This window comes from Eucyclogobius newberryi, unplaced genomic scaffold, assembly GCF_026437365.1.
Source record: "Eucyclogobius newberryi isolate DKJ021-1_F unplaced genomic scaffold, fEucNew1.0.hap1 SCAF_18, whole genome shotgun sequence".
NCBI classification, from domain to species: domain Eukaryota; kingdom Metazoa; phylum Chordata; class Actinopteri; order Gobiiformes; family Gobiidae; genus Eucyclogobius; species Eucyclogobius newberryi.
Window position 1 is genome coordinate 291,127 of NW_027315812.1, and position 21,663 is coordinate 312,789.

Below are 21,663 nucleotides of genomic sequence, written 5' to 3' on the forward strand. Positions count from 1 at the left end.
GCGGAGCGAGCACGAGCGAACACGAGCAGATTCAAACCCACAACCTCCTGAGCCTCAGGATTTGCACAAAGATCAGATTCAATCTTTGGACAGAAACGAGCTGAAATTAAGCAGTTTGAAAAGAAAACACACAAACCACAAACAGCTGAGCCAACGTTCAATTTCAGTTCAATTCAATTCAATTTATTTTTGTAACGCCCAAAATCACAACAACAGTCGCCTCTGAGGGCGACGGAGAGAAACATTTCAGCCAAACCTGAGCTAACGTCTTTCCCACCTGGTGGTAGGAGCACGACTAGCACGGGGGAGGCACTAGGGTGTGTTTGGGGCGGCATTAGGGTGTGTTTGGGGCGGCATTAGGGTGTGTTTGGGGGCGGCATTAGGGTGTGTTTGGGGCGGCATTAGGGTGTGTTTGGGGGCGGCATTAGGGTGTGTTTGGGGGCGGCATTAGGGTGTGTTTGGGGGCGGCACTAGGGTGTGTTTGGGGGCGGCACTAGGGTGTGTTTGGGGGCGGCACTTGGGTGTGTTTGGGGGCGGCACTAGGGTGTGTTTGGGGGCGGCACAAGGGTGTGTTTGGGGGCGGCACTAGGGTGTGTTTGGGGCGGCATTAGGGTGTGTTTGGGGCGGCATTAGGGTGTGTTTGGGGGCGGCACTAGGGTGTGTTTGGGGGCGGCACTAGGGTGTGTTTGGGGGCGGCACTTGGGTGTGTTTGGGGGCGGCACTAGGGTGTGTTTGGGGGCGGCACAAGGGTGTGTTTGGGGGCGGCACTAGGGTGTGTTTGGGGGCGGCACTAGGGTGTGTTTGGGGGCGGCATTAGGGTGTGTTTGGGGGCGGCATTAGGGTGTGTTTGGGGTGGCACTAGGGTGTGTTTGGGGGCGGCACTAGGGTGTGTTTGGGGGCGGCATTAGGGTGTGTTTGGGGGCGGCACTAGGGTGTGTTTGGGGGCGGCACTAGGGTGTGTTTGGGGCGGCACTAGGGTGTGTTTGGGGGCGGCACTAGGGTGTGTTTGGGGGCGGCACTAGGGTGTGTTTGGGGGCGGCATTAGGGTGTGTTTGGGGCGGCATTAGGGTGTGTTTGGGGGCGGCATTAGGGTGTGTTTGGGGGCGGCACTAGGGTGTGTTTGGGGGCGGCACTAGGGTGTGTTTGGGGCGGCACTAGGGTGTGTTTGGGGGCGGCACTAGGGTGTGTTTGGGGGCGGCACTAGGGTGTGTTTGGGGGCGGCATTAGGGTGTGTTTGGGGGCGACACTAGGGTGTGTTTGGGGGCGGCACTAGGGTGTGTTTGGGGGCGGCACTAGGGTGTTTTTGGGGGCGGCACTAGGGTATGTTTGGGGCGGCACTAGGGTGTGTTTGGGGGCGGCACTAGGGTGTGTTTGGGGGCGGCATTAGGGTGTGTTTGGGGACGGCACTAGGGTGTGTTCGGGGGCGGCACTAGGGTGTGTTTGGGGCGGCACTAGGGTGTGTTTGGGGGCGGCACTAGGGTGTGTTTGGGGGCGGCATTAGGGTGTGATTGGGGGCGGCACTAGGGGGTGTTTGGGGGCGGCACTAGGGTGTGTTTGGGGGCGGCATTAGGGTGTGTTTGGGGACGGCACTAGGGTGTGTTCGGGGGCGGCACTAGGGTGTGTTTGGGGCGGCACTAGGGTGTGTTTGGGGGCGGCACTAGGGTGTGTTTGGGGGCGGCATTAGGGTGTGATTGGGGGCGGCACTAGGGGGTGTTTGGGGGCGGCACTAGGGGGTGTTTGGGGCGGCACTAGGGGGTGTTTGGGGGCGGCACTAGGGTGTGTTTTGGGGCGGCACTAGGGTGTGTTTGGGGGCGGCATTAGGGTGTGTTTGGGGCGGCACTAGGGTGTGTTTGGGGGCGGCATTAGGGTGTGTTTGGGGGCGGCATTAGGGTGTGTTTGGGGGCGGCACTAGGGGGTGTTTGGGGGCGGCACTAGGGGGTGTTTGGGGCGGCACTAGGGGGTGTTTGGGGGCGGCACTAGGGTGTGTTTGGGGGCGGCATTAGGGTGTGTTTGGGGGGCGGCATTAGGGTGTGTTTGGGGGCGGCACTAGGGTGTGTTTGGGGGCGGCATTAGGGTGTGTTTGGGGGTGGCATTAGGGTGTGTTTGGGGGCAGCACTAGGGTGTGTTTGGGGTGGCACTAGGGTGTGTTTGGGGGCGGCATTAGGGTGTGTTTGGGGGTGGCATTAGGGTGTGTTTGGGGGCGGCACTAGGGTGTGTTTGGGGTGGCACTAGGGTGTGTTTGGGGGCGGCATTAGGGTGTGTTTGGGGGGCGGCATTAGGGTGTGTTTGGGGGTGGCATTAGGGTGTGTTTGGGGGCGGCACTAGAGTGTGTTTAGGGGCGGCATTAGGGTGTGTTTGGGGGCGGCACTAGGGTGTGTTTGGGGGCGGCACTAGGGTGTGTTTGGGGGCGGCACTAGAGTGTGTTTGGGGGCGGCATTAGGGTGTGTTTGGGGGCGGCACTAGGGTGTGTTTGGGGGCGGCACTAGAGTGTGTTTGGGGGCGGCATTAGGGTGTGTTTGGGGGCGGCACTAGGGTGTGTTTGGGGGGCGGCACTAGGGTGTGTTTGGGGGCGGCACTAGGGTGTGTTTGGGGGCGGCACTAGGGTGTGTTTGGGGGCGGCATTAGGGTGTGTTTGGGGTGTTGACCGTTACGTTATCGTTCACGTTTTACGCCTCGTTTAATGTTAATTGTTCCATCTCATCAGAAAGAGACTGTTCAGAGGTCGTTGTGTCCCAAGCATCTCTGCACCTGGCATGTGCACCTGGCATGTGCACCTGGCATGTGCACCTGGCATGTGCACCTGGCATGTGCACCTGGCATGTGCACCTGGCATTTGCACCTGGTTTGGTTCGAGGCCATCGCCCCAAAACTGCTGATGTTTCTCTTTCCCAGTGTCCTTTGACACTTTCCTCTTATTTAGTCCTAATTTGGGTCCATTTTAGTCCTGATCTAGATTAGACCTGGTTTAGACCTGGTTTAGTCCCAGGTCTGAGTCAAACTGTGTGAAGACAAATGGAGACAGACGTCTTCTCTGGACATGATTTGATTCAAACGCAGTTGTTTTTCTGTTGCACCAATAACACTCTGAGTCTGAGAGAACTGAAGGGGAACGGGTGCAGCACGGGTGCAGCACGGGTGCAGAACGGGTGCAGAACGGGTGCAGAACGGGTGCAGAACGGGTTCAGAACGGGTGCAGAACGGGTGCAGAACGGGTGCAGAACGGGTTCAGAACGGGTGCAGAACGGGTGCAGAACGGGTGCAGAACGGGTTCAGAACGGGTGCAGAACGGGTGCAGAACGGGTGCAGAACGGGTGCAGAACGGGTGCAGCACGGGTGCAGAACGGGCTCAGAACACTTCTGCAGACAGAATCACAGACAGAAGCCAAGCAGACCTGTCGGCCAATCGGCTGCCTGCATTACCTGTGACATCATCAGGGATCAGAACCAAACCCAGTCTCTTTGTGGACCACAACCCGGGTCAAGTCCAGGTCCGGGTGCAGGCGCCGGGTCTCGGACAGAACCTCAGCTACGGCCTACAGGGAATGAGGGAGCAGACCAGGTCTAAACCAGGACTAAACCAGGACAAAACCAGGACTAAACAAGGTCTAAACCAGGACTAAAACAGTGTACATTCAGACACAAACCTGCTGACTAAATGAGAATCTGTCCTTAAACACATGCAAAGTTAGTTTTCAGATTGGATTGTTTTTTTCAAAGTTAGGACCCGAACCCAATTTTCCGGATAAAAAATTTAATATTTTGTATTGCTTTATACATGAGGGTATACGTGGGTCTGTACCTGGTCTTATACATGAGGGTATACGTGGGTCTGTACCTGGTCTTATACATGAGGGTATACGTGGGTCTGTACCTGGTCTTATACATGAGGGTATACGTGGGTCTGTACCTGGTCTTATACATGAGGGTATACGTGGGTCTGTACCTGGTCTTATACATGAGGGTATACGTGGGTCTGTACCTGGTCTTATACATGAGGGTATACGTGGGTCTGTACCTGGTCTTATACATGAGGGTATACGTGGGTCTGTACCTGGTCTTATACATGAGGGTATACGTGGGTCTGTACCTGGTCTTATACATGAGGGTATACGTGGGTCTGTACCTGGTCTTATACATGAGAGTATACGTGGGTCTGTACCTGGTCTTATACATGAGGGTATACGTGGGTCTGTACCTGGTCTTATACATGAGGGTATACGTGGGTCTGTACCTGGTCTTATACATGAGGGTATACGTGGGTCTGTACCTGGTCTTATACATGAGGGTATACGTGGGTCTGTACCTGGTCTTATACATGAGAGTATACGTGGGTCTGTACCTGGTCTTATACATGAGGGTATACGTGGGTCTGTACCTGGTCTTATACATGAGAGTATACGTGGGTCTGTACCTGGTCTTATACATGAGGGTATACGTGGGTCTGTACCTGGTCTTATACATGAGGGTATACGTGGGTCTGTACCTGGTCTTATACATGAGGGTATACGTGGGTCTGTACCTGGTCTTATACATGAGGGTATACGTGGGTCTGTACCTGGTCTTATACATGAGGGTATACGTAGGTCTGTACCTGGTCTTATACATGAGGGTATACGTGGGTCTGTACCTGGTCTTATACATGAGGGTATACGTGGGTCTGTACCTGGTCTTATACATGAGGGTATACGTGGGTCTGTACCTGGTCTTATACATGAGAGTATACGTGGGTCTGTACCTGGTCTTATACATGAGGGTATACGTGGGTCTGTACCTGGTCTTATACATGAGAGTATACGTGGGTCTGTACCTGGTCTTATACATGAGGGTATACGTGGGTCTGTACCTGGTCTTATACATGAGGGTATACGTGGGTCTGTACCTGGTCTTATACATGAGGGTATACGTGGGTCTGTACCTGGTCTTATACATGAGGGTATACGTGGGTCTGTACCTGGTCTTATACATGAGGGTATACGTGGGTCTGTACCTGGTCTTATACATGAGGGTATACGTGGGTCTGTACCTGGTCTTATACATGAGGGTATACGTGGGTCTGTACCTGGTCTTATACATGAGAGTATACGTGGGTCTGTACCTGGTCTTATACATGAGGGTATACGTGGGTCTGTACCTGGTCTTATACATGAGAGTATACGTGGGTCTGTACCTGGTCTTATACATGAGGGTATACGTGGGTCTGTACCTGGTCTTATACATGAGGGTATACGTGGGTCTGTACCTGGTCTTATACATGAGGGTATACGTGGGTCTGTACCTGGTCTTATACATGAGGGTATACGTGGGTCTGTACCTGGTCTTATACATGAGGGTATACGTGGGTCTGTACCTGGTCTTATACATGAGGGTATACGTGGGTCTGTACCTGGTCTTATCCATGAGGGTATACGTGGGTCTGTACCTGGTCTTATACATGAGGGTATACGTGGGTCTGTACCTGGTCTTATACATGAGGGTATACGTGGGTCTGTACCTGGTCTTATACATGAGGGTATACGTGGGTCTGTACCTGGTCTTATACATGAGGGTATACGTGGGTCTGTACCTGGTCTTATACATGAGGGTATACGTGGGTCTGTACCTGGTCTTATACATGAGGGTATACGTGGGTCTGTACCTGGTCTTATACATGAGGGTATACGTGGGTCTGTACCTGGTCTTATACATGAGGGTATACGTGGGTCTATACCTGGTCTTATACATGAGAGTATACGTGGGTCTGTACCTGGTCTTATACATGAGGGTATACGTGGGTCTGTACCTGGTCTTATACATGAGGGTATACGTGGGTCTGTACCTGGTCTTATACATGAGGGTATACGTGGGTCTGTACCTGGTCTTATACATGAGGGTATACGTGGGTCTGTACCTGGTCTTATACATGAGGGTATACGTGGGTCTGTACCTGGTCTTATACATGAGGGTATACGTGGGTCTGTACCTGGTCTTATACATGAGGGTATACGTGGGTCTGTACCTGGTCTTATACATGAGGGTATACGTGGGTCTGTACCTGGTCTTATACATGAGGGTATACGTGGGTCTGTACCTGGTCTTATACATGAGGGTATACGTGGGTCTGTACCTGGTCCTGGTCAATCTCAGACGATCCAGAAATCACGATTCTCTTCTCGATCCTGGTCTGAGACATGCCCCCTTTCACCATCTGAGGAAAAACACAAAAGTAAAAGGGGAGAAAAACCTTTCATGAAACCTGAGATAAACTTGAGATAAACTTGAGATAAACCTGAGATAAACCTGAGATAAACCTGAGCTAAACCTGAGATAAACCTGAGCTAAACCTGAGATAAACCTGAGCTAAACCTGAGCTAAACCTGAGATAAATCTGGGATAAACCTGAGATAAACCTGAGCTAAACCTGAGCTAAACCTGAGATAAACCTGAGATAAACCTGAGCTAAACCTGAGCTAAACCTGAGATAAAACTTAGATAAACCTGAGATAAACCTGAGATAAACCTGAGATAAACCTTAGATAAACCTGAGCTAAACCTGAGCTAAACCTGAGCTAAACCTGAGATAAACCTGAGATAAACCTGAGCTAAACCTGAGATAAACCTGAGATAAACCTGAGCTAAACCTGAAATAAACCTGAGCTAAACCTGAGCTATACCCTGAGCTAAACCTGAGCTATAATCTTAGCTTAACATGAGATAAACCTGAGCTAAACATGAGATAAACCTGAGCTAAACCTGAGCTAAACCTGAGCTATAACCTGAGCAATAACCTGAGCTAAACCTGAGCTAACCCTGAGCTACACATGAGATAAACATGAGATAAACATGAGATAAACATGAGCTAAACATGAGATAAACCTGAGCTATAACCTGAGCTAAACCTGAGCTAAACCTGAGCTATAACCTGAGCTTAACATGAGATAAACATGAGATAAACCTGAGCTAAACCTGAGCTAAACCTGAGCTATAACCTGAGCTAAACCTGAGCTATAGCCTGAGCAATAACCTGAGCAATAACCTGAGCTATAACCTGAGCTAAACCTGAGCTAAACCTGAGCTAAACCTGAGCTATAACCTGAGCTAAACCTGAGCAATAACCTGAGCTATAACCTGAGCTAAACCTGAACTAAACCTGAGGTTTATAACCTGAGCTAAACCTGAGCTAAACTTGAGCTAAACCTGAGCTATAACCTGAGGTTTATAACCTGAGCTAAACCTGAGCTAAACCTGAGCTATAACCTGAGGTTTATAACCTGAGCTAAACCTGAGCTAAACCTGAGCTAAACCTGAGCTATAACCTGAGGTTTATAACCTGAGCTAAACCTGAGCTAAACCTGAGCTAAACCTGAGCTATAACCTGAGGTTTATAACCTGAGCTAAACCTGAGCTAAACCTGAGCTAAACCTGAGCTATAACCTGAGGTTTGTAACCTGAGCTAAACCTGAGCTAAACCTGAGCTAAATCTGAGCTAAACATGAGATAAACATGAGATAAACATGAGCTAAACCTGAGCTAAACATGAGATAAACATGAGATAAACATGAGATAAACCTGAGCTAAACCTGAGATAAACATGAGATAAACATGAGATAAACATGAGATAAACATGAGATAAACATGAGCTAAACCTGAGCTAAACCTGAGCTAAACATGAGATAAACATGAGATAAACATGAGATAAACATGAGCTAAACCTGAACTAAACATGAGATAAACATGAGATAAACATGAGCTAAACCTGAGCTAAACCTGAGATAAACATGAGATAAACATGAGATAAACATGAGCTAAACCTGAGCTAAACCTGAGCTATAACCTGAGATAAAAGGTGAGTTACGGTTATGATTTTAAATTCTCACAAAAACCAAAAAATGTCATGTTGACTTCAAAGACTTTTCTGTGTGTCAGATGCCCTCCCTGGTTACCTTGGTGATGTGAGTCGTTGCCGTGGAAACAGCAGTTTCAGATGTGAAGGTCTGAGAACTCAAGACCAGACCAGACCCAAGTCCAGAGTCGGGTTTTCTCTGGAACAAAGACAGATTAAGTCCAGTTTAAGTCCGGGTTAAGTCCGGGTTAAGTCCGGTTTAAGTCCGGTTTAACCTCCAGTTTAAGTCCGGTTTAACCTCCAGTTTAAGTCCGGTTTAACCTCCAGTTTAAGTCCGGTTTAACCTCCAGTTTAAGTCCGGTTTAACCTCCAGTTTAAGTCTGTTTAACCTCCAGTTTAAGTCTGGTTTAACCTCCAGTTTAAGTCTCTTCATCAATTTTTCTATTTTACTCAAAAATGTGACAAGTTTTATCCATCCATCCATCCATTTTCTACCGCTTGTTCCCTTTCGGGGTCGCGGGTGACTGGAGCCTATCCCAGTGACTTCGGGCCTTAGGCGGGGTACACCCTGGACAGTGGCCAACTTGTCGCAGGTTTAACACAGAGACATAGACATTACAGACAGTTCACGCTCACATTCATTCACTAGGGCCAATTTAGAGTCACCAATTTGACCGAACACATGCATGTGATTGGACGGTGGGAGAAGCCGGAGAACCCGGAGAGAACCCACGATAACACGGGGAGAACATGCAGACTCCACCCAGAGAGATCATGTGATGTAGGTCTGGTCCGGGAATCGAACCCATGATCTCCTTCTTGGGGAACAAGAGCGCTAAGCGCCTTTGCACCGTGCACCCCATGCACAGGTTTTATACAAATGTAAAATATATATATATATATATATGACAAAGAAACCAAAGCAGGTCTAAAGCAGGACTAAAACAGGTCTAAAGCAGGACTAAAACAGGTCTAAAGCAGGACTAAAGCAGGTCTAAAGCAGGACTAAAGCAGGACTAAAACAGGTCTAAAGCAGGACTAAAGCAGGTCTAAAGCAGGACTAAAGCAGGTCTAAAGCGGGACTAAAGCGGGACTAAAGCAGGTCTAAAGCAGGACTAAAGCAGGATTAAAGCAGGACTAAAGCAGGTCTAAAGCAGGACTAAAGCAGGACTAAAGCAGGACTAAAGCAGGACTAAAGCAGGTCTAAAGCAGGACTAAAGCAGGTCTAAAGCAGGTCTAAAGCAGGACTAAAGCAGGATTAAAGCAGGACTAAAGCAGGTCTAAAGCAGGACTAAAGCAGGACTAAAGCAGGACTAAAGCAGGTCTAAAGCAGGTCTAAAGCAGGACTAAAGCAGGACTAAAGCAGGACTAAAGCAGGACTAAAGCAGGTCTAAAGCAGGACTAAAACAGGTCTAAAGCAGGACTAAAACAGGTCTAAAGCAGGACTAAAGCAGGTCTAAAGCAGGACTAAAGCAGGTCTAAAGCAGGACTAAAGCAGGTCTAAAGCAGGACTAAAGCAGGACTAAAGCAGGACTAAAGCAGGTCTAAAGCAGGACTAAAGCAGGACTAAAGCAGGACTAAAGCAGGACTAAAGCAGGTCTAAAGCAGGACTAAAGCAGGACTAAAGCAGGACTAAAGCAGGACTAAAGCAGGACTAAAGTACGACTAAAGCAGGACTAAAGCAGGTCTAAAGCACGACTAAAGCACGACTAAAACAGGACTAAAGCAGGTCTAAAGCAGGACTAAAGCAGGACTAAAGCAGGACTAAAGCGGGTCTAAAGCGGGTCTAAAGCGAGTCTAAAGCGGGACTAAAGCGGGACTGAAGCGGGACTAAAGCGGGACTAAAGCGGGACTAAAGCAGGACTAAAGCAGGACTAAAGCAGGTCTAAAGCAGGTCTAAAGCAGGTCTAAAGCGGGACTAAAGCGGGACTAAAGCGGGACTAAAGCAGGTCTAAAGCAGGACTAAAGCAGGTCTAAAGCAGGTCTAAAGCAGGACTAAAGCAGGACTAAAGCAGGACTAAAGCAGGACTAAAGCAGGTCTAAAGCAGGACTAAAGCAGGTCTAAAGCAGGACTAAAGCAGGACTAAAGCAGGACTAAAGCGGGACTAAAGCGGGACTAAAGCAGGTCTAAAGCAGGACTAAATTAGGTCTAAAGCAGGACTAAAGCAGGTCTAAAGCAGGACTAAAGCAGGTCTAAAGCAGGACTAAAGCAGGACTAAAGCAGGACTAAAGCAGGTCTAAAGCAGGACTAAAGCAGGACTAAAGCAGGTCTAAAACAGGACTAAAGCGGGACTAAAGCAGGTCTAAAGCAGGACTAAAGCAGGTCTAAAGCAGGACTAAAGCAGGACTAAAGCAGGTCTAAAGCAGGACTAAAGCAGGACTAAAGCAGGACTAAAGCAGGACTAAAGCAGGACTAAAGCAGGTCTAAAGCAGGACTAAAGCAGGTCTAAAGCAGGACTAAAGCAGGTCTAAAGCAGGACTAAAGCAGGACTAAAGCAGGACTAAAGCAGGACTAAAGCAGGTCTAAAGCAGGACTAAAGCAGGACTAAAGCAGGTCTAAAACAGGACTAAAGCAGGACTAAAGCAGGTCTAAAGCAGGACTAAAGCAGGTCTAAAGCAGGACTAAAGCAGGACTAAAGCAGGTCTAAAGCAGGACTAAAGCAGGACTAAAGCACGACTAAAGCAGGACTAAAGCAGGACTAAAGCAGGACTAAAGCAGGTCTAAAGCAGGACTAAAGCAGGACTAAAGCAGGATTAAAGCAGGACTAAAGCAGGTCTAAAGCAGGACTAAAGCAGGACTAAAGCAGGACTAAAGCAGGACTAAAGCAGGTCTAAAGCAGGTCTAAAGCAGGACTAAAGCAGGACTAAAGCAGGACTAAAGCAGGACTAAAGCAGGTCTAAAGCAGGACTAAAACAGGTCTAAAGCAGGACTAAAACAGGTCTAAAGCAGGACTAAAGCAGGTCTAAAGCAGGACTAAAGCAGGTCTAAAGCAGGACTAAAGCAGGTCTAAAGCAGGACTAAAGCAGGACTAAAGCAGGACTAAAGCAGGTCTAAAGCAGGTCTAAAGCAGGACTAAAGCAGGACTAAAGCAGGACTAAAGCAGGACTAAAGCAGGTCTAAAGCAGGACTAAAGCAGGACTAAAGCAGGACTAAAGCAGGACTAAAGCAGGTCTAAAGCAGGACTAAAGTACGACTAAAGCAGGACTAAAGCAGGTCTAAAGCACGACTAAAGCACGACTAAAACAGGACTAAAGCAGGTCTAAAGCAGGACTAAAGCGGGTCTAAAGCGGGTCTAAAGCGAGTCTAAAGCGGGACTAAAGCGGGACTGAAGCGGGACTAAAGCGGGACTAAAGCGGGACTAAAGCAGGACTAAAGCAGGACTAAAGTAGGTCTAAAGCAGGTCTAAAGCAGGTCTAAAGCGGGACTAAAGCGGGACTAAAGCGGGACTAAAGCAGGTCTAAAGCAGGACTAAAGCAGGTCTAAAGCAGGTCTAAAGCAGGACTAAAGCAGGTCTAAAGCAGGACTAAAGCAGGACTAAAGCAGGACTAAAGCAGGACTAAAGCAGGTCTAAAGCAGGACTAAAGCAGGTCTAAAGCAGGACTAAAGCAGGACTAAAGCAGGACTAAAGCGGGACTAAAGCGGGACTAAAGCAGGTCTAAAGCAGGACTAAATTAGGTCTAAAGCAGGACTAAAGCAGGTCTAAAGCAGGACTAAAGCAGGTCTAAAGCAGGACTAAAGCAGGACTAAAGCAGGACTAAAGCAGGTCTAAAGCAGGACTAAAGCAGGACTAAAGCAGGTCTAAAACAGGACTAAAGCGGGACTAAAGCAGGTCTAAAGCAGGACTAAAGCAGGTCTAAAGCAGGACTAAAGCAGGACTAAAGCAGGTCTAAAGCAGGACTAAAGCAGGACTAAAGCAGGACTAAAGCAGGACTAAAGCAGGTCTAAAGCAGGACTAAAGCAGGTCTAAAGCAGGACTAAAGCAGGTCTAAAGCAGGACTAAAGCAGGACTAAAGCAGGACTAAAGCAGGACTAAAGCAGGACTAAAGCAGGTCTAAAGCAGGACTAAAGCAGGACTAAAGCAGGTCTAAAACAGGACTAAAGCAGGACTAAAGCAGGTCTAAAGCAGGACTAAAGCAGGTCTAAAGCAGGACTAAAGCAGGACTAAAGCAGGTCTAAAGCAGGACTAAAGCAGGACTAAAGCACGACTAAAGCAGGACTAAAGCAGGACTAAAGCAGGTCTAAAGCACGACTAAAGCAGGACTAAAGCAGGACTAAAGCAGAACTAAAGCGGGTCTAAAGCGGGTCTAAAGCGGGACTAAAGCGGGACTGAAGCGGGACTAAAGCGGGACTAAAGCGGGACTAAAGCAGGGACTAAAGCGGGACTAAAGCGGGTCTAAAGCGGGTCTAAAGCGGGTCTAAAGCGGGACTAAAGCGGGACTAAAGCAGGTCTAAAGCAGGACTAAAGCAGGTCTAAAGCAGGTCTAAAGCAGGACTAAAGCAGGACTAAAGCAGGACTAAAGCAGGACTAAAGCAGGTCTAAAGCAGGACTAAAGCAGGTCTAAAGCAGGACTAAAGCAGGACTAAAGCAGGTCTAAAGCAGGACTAAAGCAGGTCTAAAGCAGGACTAAAGCAGGTCTAAAGCAGGACTAAAGCAGGACTAAAGAAGGACTAAAGCAGGTCTAAAGCAGGACTAAAGCAGGTCTAAAGCAGGACTAAAGTAGGTCTAAAGCAGGACTAAAGCAGGTCTAAAGCAGGACTAAAGCACGACTAAAGCAGGACTAAAGCAGGTCTAAAGCACGACTAAAGCACGACTAAAGCGGGTCTAAAGCGGGTCTAAAGCGAGTCTAAAGCGGGACTGAAGCGGGACTGAAGCGGGACTAAAGCGGGACTAAAGCGGGACTAAAGCAGGACTAAAGTACGACTAAAGCAGGACTAAAGCAGGTCTAAAGCACGACTAAAGCACGACTAAAACAGGACTAAAGCAGGTCTAAAGCAGGACTAAAGCAGGACTAAAGCAGGACTAAAGCGGGTCTAAAGCGGGTCTAAAGCGAGTCTAAAGCGGGACTAAAGCGGGACTGAAGCGGGACTAAAGCGGGACTAAAGCGGGACTAAAGCAGGACTAAAGCAGGACTAAAGTAGGTCTAAAGCAGGTCTAAAGCAGGTCTAAAGCGGGACTAAAGCGGGACTAAAGCGGGACTAAAGCAGGTCTAAAGCAGGACTAAAGCAGGTCTAAAGCAGGTCTAAAGCAGGACTAAAGCAGGACTAAAGCAGGACTAAAGCAGGTCTAAAGCAGGACTAAAGCAGGTCTAAAGCAGGACTAAAGCAGGACTAAAGCAGGACTAAAGCGGGACTAAAGCGGGACTAAAGCAGGTCTAAAGCAGGACTAAATTAGGTCTAAAGCAGGACTAAAGCAGGTCTAAAGCAGGACTAAAGCAGGTCTAAAGCAGGACTAAAGCAGGACTAAAGCAGGACTAAAGCAGGTCTAAAGCAGGACTAAAGCAGGACTAAAGCAGGTCTAAAACAGGACTAAAGCGGGACTAAAGCAGGTCTAAAGCAGGACTAAAGCAGGTCTAAAGCAGGACTAAAGCAGGACTAAAGCAGGTCTAAAGCAGGACTAAAGCAGGACTAAAGCAGGACTAAAGCAGGACTAAAGCAGGTCTAAAGCAGGACTAAAGCAGGTCTAAAGCAGGACTAAAGCAGGTCTAAAGCAGGACTAAAGCAGGACTAAAGCAGGACTAAAGCAGGACTAAAGCAGGACTAAAGCAGGTCTAAAGCAGGACTAAAGCAGGACTAAAGCAGGTCTAAAACAGGACTAAAGCAGGACTAAAGCAGGTCTAAAGCAGGACTAAAGCAGGTCTAAAGCAGGACTAAAGCAGGACTAAAGCAGGTCTAAAGCAGGACTAAAGCAGGACTAAAGCACGACTAAAGCAGGACTAAAGCAGGACTAAAGCAGGTCTAAAGCACGACTAAAGCAGGACTAAAGCAGGACTAAAGCAGAACTAAAGCGGGTCTAAAGCGGGTCTAAAGCGGGACTAAAGCGGGACTGAAGCGGGACTAAAGCGGGACTAAAGCGGGACTAAAGCAGGACTAAAGCGGGACTAAAGCGGGTCTAAAGCGGGTCTAAAGCGGGTCTAAAGCGGGACTAAAGCGGGACTAAAGCAGGTCTAAAGCAGGACTAAAGCAGGTCTAAAGCAGGTCTAAAGCAGGACTAAAGCAGGACTAAAGCAGGACTAAAGCAGGACTAAAGCAGGTCTAAAGCAGGACTAAAGCAGGTCTAAAGCAGGACTAAAGCAGGACTAAAGCAGGTCTAAAGCAGGACTAAAGCAGGTCTAAAGCAGGACTAAAGCAGGTCTAAAGCAGGACTAAAGCAGGACTAAAGAAGGACTAAAGCAGGTCTAAAGCAGGACTAAAGCAGGTCTAAAGCAGGACTAAAGTAGGTCTAAAGCAGGACTAAAGCAGGTCTAAAGCAGGACTAAAGCACGACTAAAGCAGGACTAAAGCAGGTCTAAAGCACGACTAAAGCACGACTAAAGCGGGTCTAAAGCGGGTCTAAAGCGAGTCTAAAGCGGGACTGAAGCGGGACTGAAGCGGGACTAAAGCGGGACTAAAGCGGGACTAAAGCAGGACTAAAGCAGGACTAAAGCAGGCCTAAGGCAGGTCTAAAGCGGGACTAAAGCGGGACTAAAGCGGGACTAAACCAGGACTAAACCAGGACTAAACCAGGACTAAACCAGGACTAACCCAGGACTAAACCAAGACTAAACCAGGTCTAAACCAGGACTAACCCAGGACTAAACCAGGACTAAACCAGGACTAAACCAGGACTAACCCAGGACTAACCCAGGACTAACCCAGGACTAACCCAGGACTGAACCAGGACTAAACCAGGACTAACCCAGGACTAAACCAAGACTAAACCAGGTTTAAACCAGGACTAACCCAGGACTAAACCAGGACTAAACCAGGACTAACCCAGGACTAACCCAAGACTAACCCAGGACAAACCCAGGACTGAACCAGGACTAAACCAGGACTGAACCAGGACTAAACCAGGACTAAACCAGGACTAAACCAGGACTAACCCAGGACTAAACCAGGACTAACCCAGGACTAACCCAAGACTAAACCAGGACTAAACCAGGACTAAACCAGGACTAAACCAGGTCTAAACCAGGTCTAAACCAGGACTAAACCAGGACTAAACCAGGACTAACCCAGGACTAAACCAAGACTAAACCAGGTTTAAACCAGGACTAACCCAGGACTAAACCAGGACTAAACCAGGACTAAACCAGGACTAGCCCAGGACTAACCCAAGACTAAACCAGGACTAAACCAGGACTAAACCAGGACTAAACCAGGACTAAACCAGGTCTAAACCAGGTCTAAACCAGGACTGAACCAGGGCTGAACCAGGGCTGAACCAGGACTAAACCAGGACTAAACCAGGACTAAATTAGGACTAACCCAGGAGTAACCCAGGACTAACCCAGGACTGAACCAGGACTAAACCAGGACTAAACCAGGACTAAACCAGGACTAAACCAGGACTAACTCAGGACTGAACCAGGACTGAACCAGGACTAAACCAGGACTAAACCAGGACTAAATTAGGACTAACCCAGGACTAACCCAGGACTAACCCAGGACTAACCCAGGACTGAACCAGGACTAAACCAGGACTAAACCAGGACTAACCCAAGACTAAACCAGGACTAAACCAGGACTAAACCAGGTCTAAAACAGGTCTAAACCAGGACTAAACCAGGACTAAACCAGGACTAACCCAGGACTAAACCAAGACTAAACCAGGTTTAAACCAGGACTAACCCAGGACTAAACCAGGACTAAACCAGGACTAAACCAGGACTAACCCAGGACTAACCCAAGACTTAACCAGGACTAAACCAGGACTAAACCAGGACTAAACCAGGACTAAACCAGGACTAAATTAGGACTAAACCAGGACTAACCCAGGACTAACCCAGGACTAACCCAGGACTAAACCAGGTCTAAACCAGGACTAAACCAGGACTAACCCAGGACTAAACCAGGACTAAACCAGGACTAACTCAGGACTGAACCAGGACTGAACCAGGACTAAACCAGGACTAAACCAGGACTAAATTAGGACTAACCCAGGACTAACCCAGGACTAACCCAGGACTAACCCAGGACTGAACCAGGACTAAACCAGGACTAAACCAGGACTAACCCAAGACTAAACCAGGACTAAACCAGGTCTAAACCAGGTCTAAACCAGGACTAAACCAGGACTAAACCAGGACTAACCCAGGACTAAACCAAGACTAAACCAGGTTTAAACCAGGACTAACCCAGGACTAAACCAGGACTAAACCAGGACTAAACCAGGACTAACCCAGGACTAAACCAGGACTAAACCAGGACTAAATTAGGACTAAACCAGGACTAACCCAGGACTAACCCAGGACTAACTCAGGACTAAACCAGGTCTAAACCAGGACTAAACCAGGACTAACCCAGGACTAAACCAGGACTAAACCAGGTCTAAACCAGGACTAACCCAGGACTAAACCAGGACTAAACCAGGTCTAAACCAGGACTAACCCAGGACTAAACCAGGACTAAACCAGGTCTAAACCAGGTCTAAACCAGGACTAACCCAGGACTAACCCAGGACTAAACCAGGTCTAAACCAGGACTAAACCAGGACTAACCCAGGACTAAACCAGGACTAAACCAGGTCTAAACCAGGACTAACCCAGGACTAAACCAGGACTAAACCAGGTCTAAACCAGGACTAACCCAGGACTAAACCAGGACTAAACCAGGTCTAAACCAGGTCTAAACCAGGACTAATCCAGGACTGGGATCAGGTTTTTAGAGCAGGTTTCAGACCGGGTGGTGGACCTGGTTTTACCTCCTGGTCCTGGTCCTTGTCCTCAATGTCTGCGCTCTGATTGGCTGTTTCCTCATCGTCATAGAAACACTGGGATTGCAGCAGCACCGGCTTCTCGTTAGCGTCGTTAGCGTCGTTAGCGTCAGCGGTGACCTGAGCCAGGACACTGATGACGTCATCGCTGACATTATCGCTGATCTCGTCGCTGTCGCTCATTCCGTCCTCGCTCACTGTCTGCGTTAGCGTTAGCCTGTTAGCATGCAGTGAAAGGGGCGGAGTCTGTACCTGAGCGTCACATGACTCCGGCACCAGGAATATCCGCTCCAGCTTCTCCGAGGTCTAAAAACAAGACCACACTAGGATCAGAACCATTTTCAAGGCCGAAACCAGAGAAACCAAAGGCCCAATGGGGTCAAAGGTCATGTTCTGTCTCGATCATCAGAAGGACAAACGTCACAAAGGGGTGGGGTCAGGAGGAGGAGCCTCTGGTGGGGTCAGGGGGAGGAGCCTCTGGTGGGGTCAGGAGGAGGAGCCTCTGGTGGGGTTAGGAGGAGGAGCTTCTGGTGGGGTCAGGAGGAGGAGCCTCTGGTGGGGTCAGGAGGAGGAGCCTCTGGTGGGGTCAGGGGGAGGAGCCTCTGGTGGGGTTAGGAGGAGGAGCTTCTGGTGGGGTCAGGGGGAGCCTCTGGTGGGGTTAGGAGGAGGAGCCTCTGGTGGGGTCAGGAGGAGGAGCCTTTGGTGGAGTTAGGAGGAGGAGCCTCTGGTGGGGTCAGGAGGAGGAGCCTCTGGTGGGGTCAGGGGGAGGAGCCTCTGGTGGGGTCAGGAGGAGGAGCCTCTGGTGGGGTCAGGAGGAGGAGCCTCTGGTGGGGTCAGGGGGAGCCTCTGGTGGGGTCAGGAGGAGGAGCCTCTGGTGGGGTCAGGGGGAGCCTCTGGTGGGGTCAGGAGGAGGAGCCTCTGGTGGGGTCAGGGGGAGGAGCCTCTGGTGGGGTCAGGAGGAGGAGCTTCTGGTGGGGTCAGGAGGAGGAGCCTCTGGTGGGGTCAGGAGGAGGAGCCTCTGGTGAGGTCAGGGGGAGCCTCTGGTGGGGTCAGGGGGAGGAGCCTCTGGTGGGGTTAGGAGGAGGAGCTTCTGGTGGGGTCAGGAGGAGGAGCTTCTGGTGGGGTCAGGAGGAGGAGCCTCTGGTGGGGTCAGGGGGAGCCTCTGGTGGGGTTAGGAGGAGGAGCCTCTGGTGGGGTCAGGAGGAGGAGCCTCTGGTGGGGTCAGGAAGAGGAGCCTCTGGTCGGGTCAGGGGGAGGAGCCTCTGGTGGGGTCAGGAGGAGGAGCCTCTGGTGGGGTTAGGAGGAGGAGCCTCTGGTGGGGTCAGGAGGAGGAGTCTCTGGTGGGGTCAGGGGGAGGAGCCTCTGGTGAGGTCAGGGGGAGGAACCTCTGGTGGGGTCAGGAGGAGGAGTCTCTGGTGGGGTCAGGAGGAGGAGCCTCTGGTGGGGTCAGGAGGAGGAGTCTCTGGTGGGGTCAGGAAGAGGAGCCTCTGGTGGGGTCAGGAGGAGGAACCTCTGGTGGGGTCAGGGGGAGGAGCCTCTGGTGGGGTCAGGGGGAGGAGCCTCTGGTGGGGTCAGGAGGAGGAACCTCTGGTGGGGTCAGGGGGAGGAGCCTCTGGTGGGGTCAGGGGGAGGAGCCTCTGGTGGGGTCAGGAGGAGGAGCCTCTGGTGGGGTCAGGAGGAGGAACCTCTGGTGGGGTCAGGAGGAGGAGCCTCTGGTGGGGTCAGGAGGAGGAGCCTCTGGTGGGGTCAGGGGGAGGAGCCTCTGGTGGGGTCAGGAGGAGGAGCCTCTGGTGGGGTCAGGGGGAGGAGCCTCTGGTGGGGTCAGGAGGAGGAGCCTCTGGTGGGGTCAGGAGGAGGAGCCTCTGGTGGGGTCAGGGGGAGGAGCCTCTGGTGGGGTCAGGAGGAGGAGCCTCTGGTGGGGTCAGGAGGAGGAGCCTCTGGTGGGGTCAGGGGGAGGAGCCTCTGGTGGGGTCAGGGGGAGGAGCCTCTGGTGGGGTCAGGGGGAGGAGCCTCTGGTCTTCACCTGGAGCAGGTTCAGTTCTCTCAGAACGTTCTGGTCTCGCTCGGATCGAAGCAGAAGATTAAGCTCTGGAGACATCTCAAAGTCCTAAAACACAAGCAAGAGTTATGAGGAGCAGAGGAGCAGAGGAGGCAGAGGAGGCAGAGGAGCAGAGGAGGAGAGGAGCAGAGGAGCAGAGGAGCAGAGGAGCAGAGGAGCAGAGGAGCAGAGGAGGCAGAGGAGGGGAGGAGCAGAGGAGGCAGAGGAGCAGAGGAGCAGAGGAAGGGAGGAGCAGAGGAGGCAGAGGAGGCAGAGGAGCAGAGGAGGAGAGGACCAGAGAAGCAGAGGAGGCAGAGGAGCAGAGGAGCAGAGGAGCAGAGGAGCAAAGGAGCAGAGGAGGCAGAGGAGGGGAGGAGCAGAGGAGGCAGAGGAGCAGAGGAGCAGAGGAGCAGAGGGGCAGAGGAGCAGAAGAGGCAGAGGAGCAGAGGAGGAGAGGACCAGAGAAGCAGAGGAGGCAGAGGAGGCAGAGGAGCAGAGGAGGGGAGGAGCAGAGGAGGCAGAGGAGGAGAGGACCAGAGAAGCAGAGGAGGCAGAGGAGCAGAGGAGCAAAGGAGAAGAGGAGCAGAGGAGCAGAGGAGGGGAGGAGGCAGAGGAGCAGAGGAGGCAGAGGAGCAGAGGAGCAAAGGAGCAGAGGAGGCAGAGGAGCAGAGGAGCAAAGGAGCGGAGGAGGGGAGGAGGCAGAGGAGGGGAGGAGCAGAGGAGGCAGAGGAGCAGAGGAGCAAAGGAGCAGAGGAAGCAGAGGAGGCAGAGGAGGAGAGGAGGCAGAGGAGAGGAGGAGGAGAGGAGCAGTGGAGCAGAGGATGCAGAGGAGCAGAGGATAAAGAGGAGCAGAGGATACAGAGGCGCAGAGGAGCAGAGGAGCAGGGGTTCAGAGGGTCAGAGGAGCAGAGGAGCAGAGGGTCAGAGGAACAGAGGAGCAGAGGGTCAGAGGAGCAGAGGAGCTTAGGGTCAGAGGGTCAGAGGAAGGGAGGGTCAGAGGAGCAGAGAGTCAGAGAGTCAGAGGAGCAGAGGAGCAGAGGGTCAGAGGAGGAGAGGGTCAGAGGAGCAGAGGGTCAGAGAGTTAGAGGAGCAGAAGAGCAGAGGGTCAGAGGAGGAGAGGGTCAGAGGAGCAGAGGGTCAGAGAGTCAGAGGAGCAGAGGGTCAGAGAGTCAGAGGAGCAGAAGAGCAGAGGGTCAGAGGAGGAGAGGGTCAGAGGAGCAGAGGGTCAGAGAGTCAGAGGAGCAGAGGGTCAGAGAGTCAGAGGAGCAGAGGGTCAGAGGAGGAGAGGGTCAGAGGAGCAGAGGGTCAGAGAGTCAGAGGAGCAGAGGGTCAGAGGAGGAGAGGGTCAGAGGAGCAGAGGGTCAGAGAGTCAGAGGAGCAGAGGGTCAGAGAGTCAGAGGAGCAGAGGGTCAGAGAGTCAGAGGATCAGAAGAGCAGAGGGTCAGAGGAGGAGAGGGTCAGAGGAGCAGAGGGTCAGAGAGTCAGAGGAGCAGAGGGTCAGAGAGTCAGAGGGTCAGAGAGTCAGAGGATCAGAAGAGCAGAGGGTCAGAGGAGCAGAGAGTCAGAGAGTCAGAGGAGCAGAGGAGCAGAGGGTCAGAGGAGGAGAGGGTCAGAGGAGCAGAGGGTCAGAGAGTCAGAGGAGCAGAAGAGCAGAGGGTCAGAGGAGGAGAGGGTCAGAGGAGCAGAGGGTCAGAGAGTCAGAGGAGCAGAGGGTCAGAGAGTCAGAGGAGCAGAGGGTCAGAGAGTCAGAGGGTCAGAGAGTCAGAGGATCAGAAGAGCAGAGGGTCAGAGGAGCAGAGGGTCAGAGAGTCAGAGGAGCAGAGGGTCAGAGAGTCAGAGGATCAGAAGAGCAGAGGGTCAGAGGAGGAGAGGGTCAGAGGAGCAGAGGGTCAGAGAGTCAGAGGAGCAGAGGGTCAGAGAGTCAGAGGATCAGAGAGTCAGAGGATCAGAAGAGCAGATCAGAGGAGGAGAGGGTCAGAGGAGCAGAGGATGACTAACCTGCTCTGGTTCTAGTGGTTCAATCATGGGAGAGTGGTTCCTCTCGGCTCCGGTGCCGTTCTGAAAACACAAAACTGTTTAAATGTGTCACAGCTGCCCTGAGGCAGAGTGAGGAGCAGAGGAGCACAGGGTCAGAGGGTCAGAGTGTCAGAGGAGCAGAAGGTCAGAGGGTCAGAGTGTCAGAGGAGCAGAAGGTCAGAGGGTCAGAGGGTCAGAGGGTCAGAGGGTCAGAGAGTCAGAGTGTCAGAGGGTCAGAGTGTCAGAGGAGCAGAAGGTCAGAGGGTCAGAGTGTCAGAGGAGCAGAAGGTCAGAGGGTCAGAGGGTCAGAGGGTCAGAGAGTCAGAGTGTCAGAGGGTCAGAGTGTCAGAGGAGCAGAAGGTCAGAGGGTCAGAGGATCAGAGAGTCAGAGGGTCAGAGTGTCAGAGGGTCAGAGGGTCATAGGGTCAGAGGGTCAGAGGGTCAGAGGGTCAGAGGGTCAGAGTGTCAGAGTGTCAGAGGAGCAGAAGGTCAGAGGGTCAGAGAGTCAGAGTGTCAGAGGGTCAGAGGAGCAGAAGGTCAGAGGGTCAGAGGGTCAGAGTGTCAGAGGAGCAGAAGGTCAGAGGGTCAGAGGGTCAGAGGGTCAGAGTGTCAGAGGGTCAGAGGGTCAGAGGGTAAGAGTGTCAGAGGGTCAGAGTGTCAGAGGAGCAGAAGGTCAGAGGGTCAGTGTCAGAAGAGCAGAAGGTCAGAGGGTCAGAGAGTCAGAGGGTCAGAGTGTCAGAGGAGCAGAAGGTCAGAGGGTCAGAGGGTCAGAGTGTCAGAGGAGCAGAAGGTCAGAGGGTCAGAGTGTCAGAGGAGCAGAAGGTCAGAGGGTCAGAGGGTCAGAGTGTCAGAGGAGCAGAAGGTCAGAGGGTCAG

At 51.3% G+C, this 21,663-nt stretch overlaps 1 protein-coding gene across 1 annotated transcript in view; it reads right to left on the reverse strand.

Moving 5' to 3' along the window:
* Positions 1 to 21,663, reverse strand: part of LOC140364276 (protein 4.1-like) — a 112,362-nt gene that overhangs the window by 198 nt on the left and 90,501 nt on the right. The window contains exons 19-25 of the mRNA XM_072450368.1: positions 20,771 to 20,830; positions 18,758 to 18,841; positions 16,933 to 17,040; positions 16,758 to 16,766; positions 7,920 to 8,018; positions 6,104 to 6,184; positions 3,421 to 3,533 (exon numbers count right to left, since the gene is read on the reverse strand). Coding sequence (XP_072306469.1) covers positions 3,432 to 3,533; positions 6,104 to 6,184; positions 7,920 to 8,018; positions 16,758 to 16,766; positions 16,933 to 17,040; positions 18,758 to 18,841; positions 20,771 to 20,830 — 543 coding nt within the window. The 3' untranslated portion in view covers positions 3,421 to 3,431. The remainder of the gene's footprint in view (positions 1 to 3,420; positions 3,534 to 6,103; positions 6,185 to 7,919; positions 8,019 to 16,757; positions 16,767 to 16,932; positions 17,041 to 18,757; positions 18,842 to 20,770; positions 20,831 to 21,663) is intronic.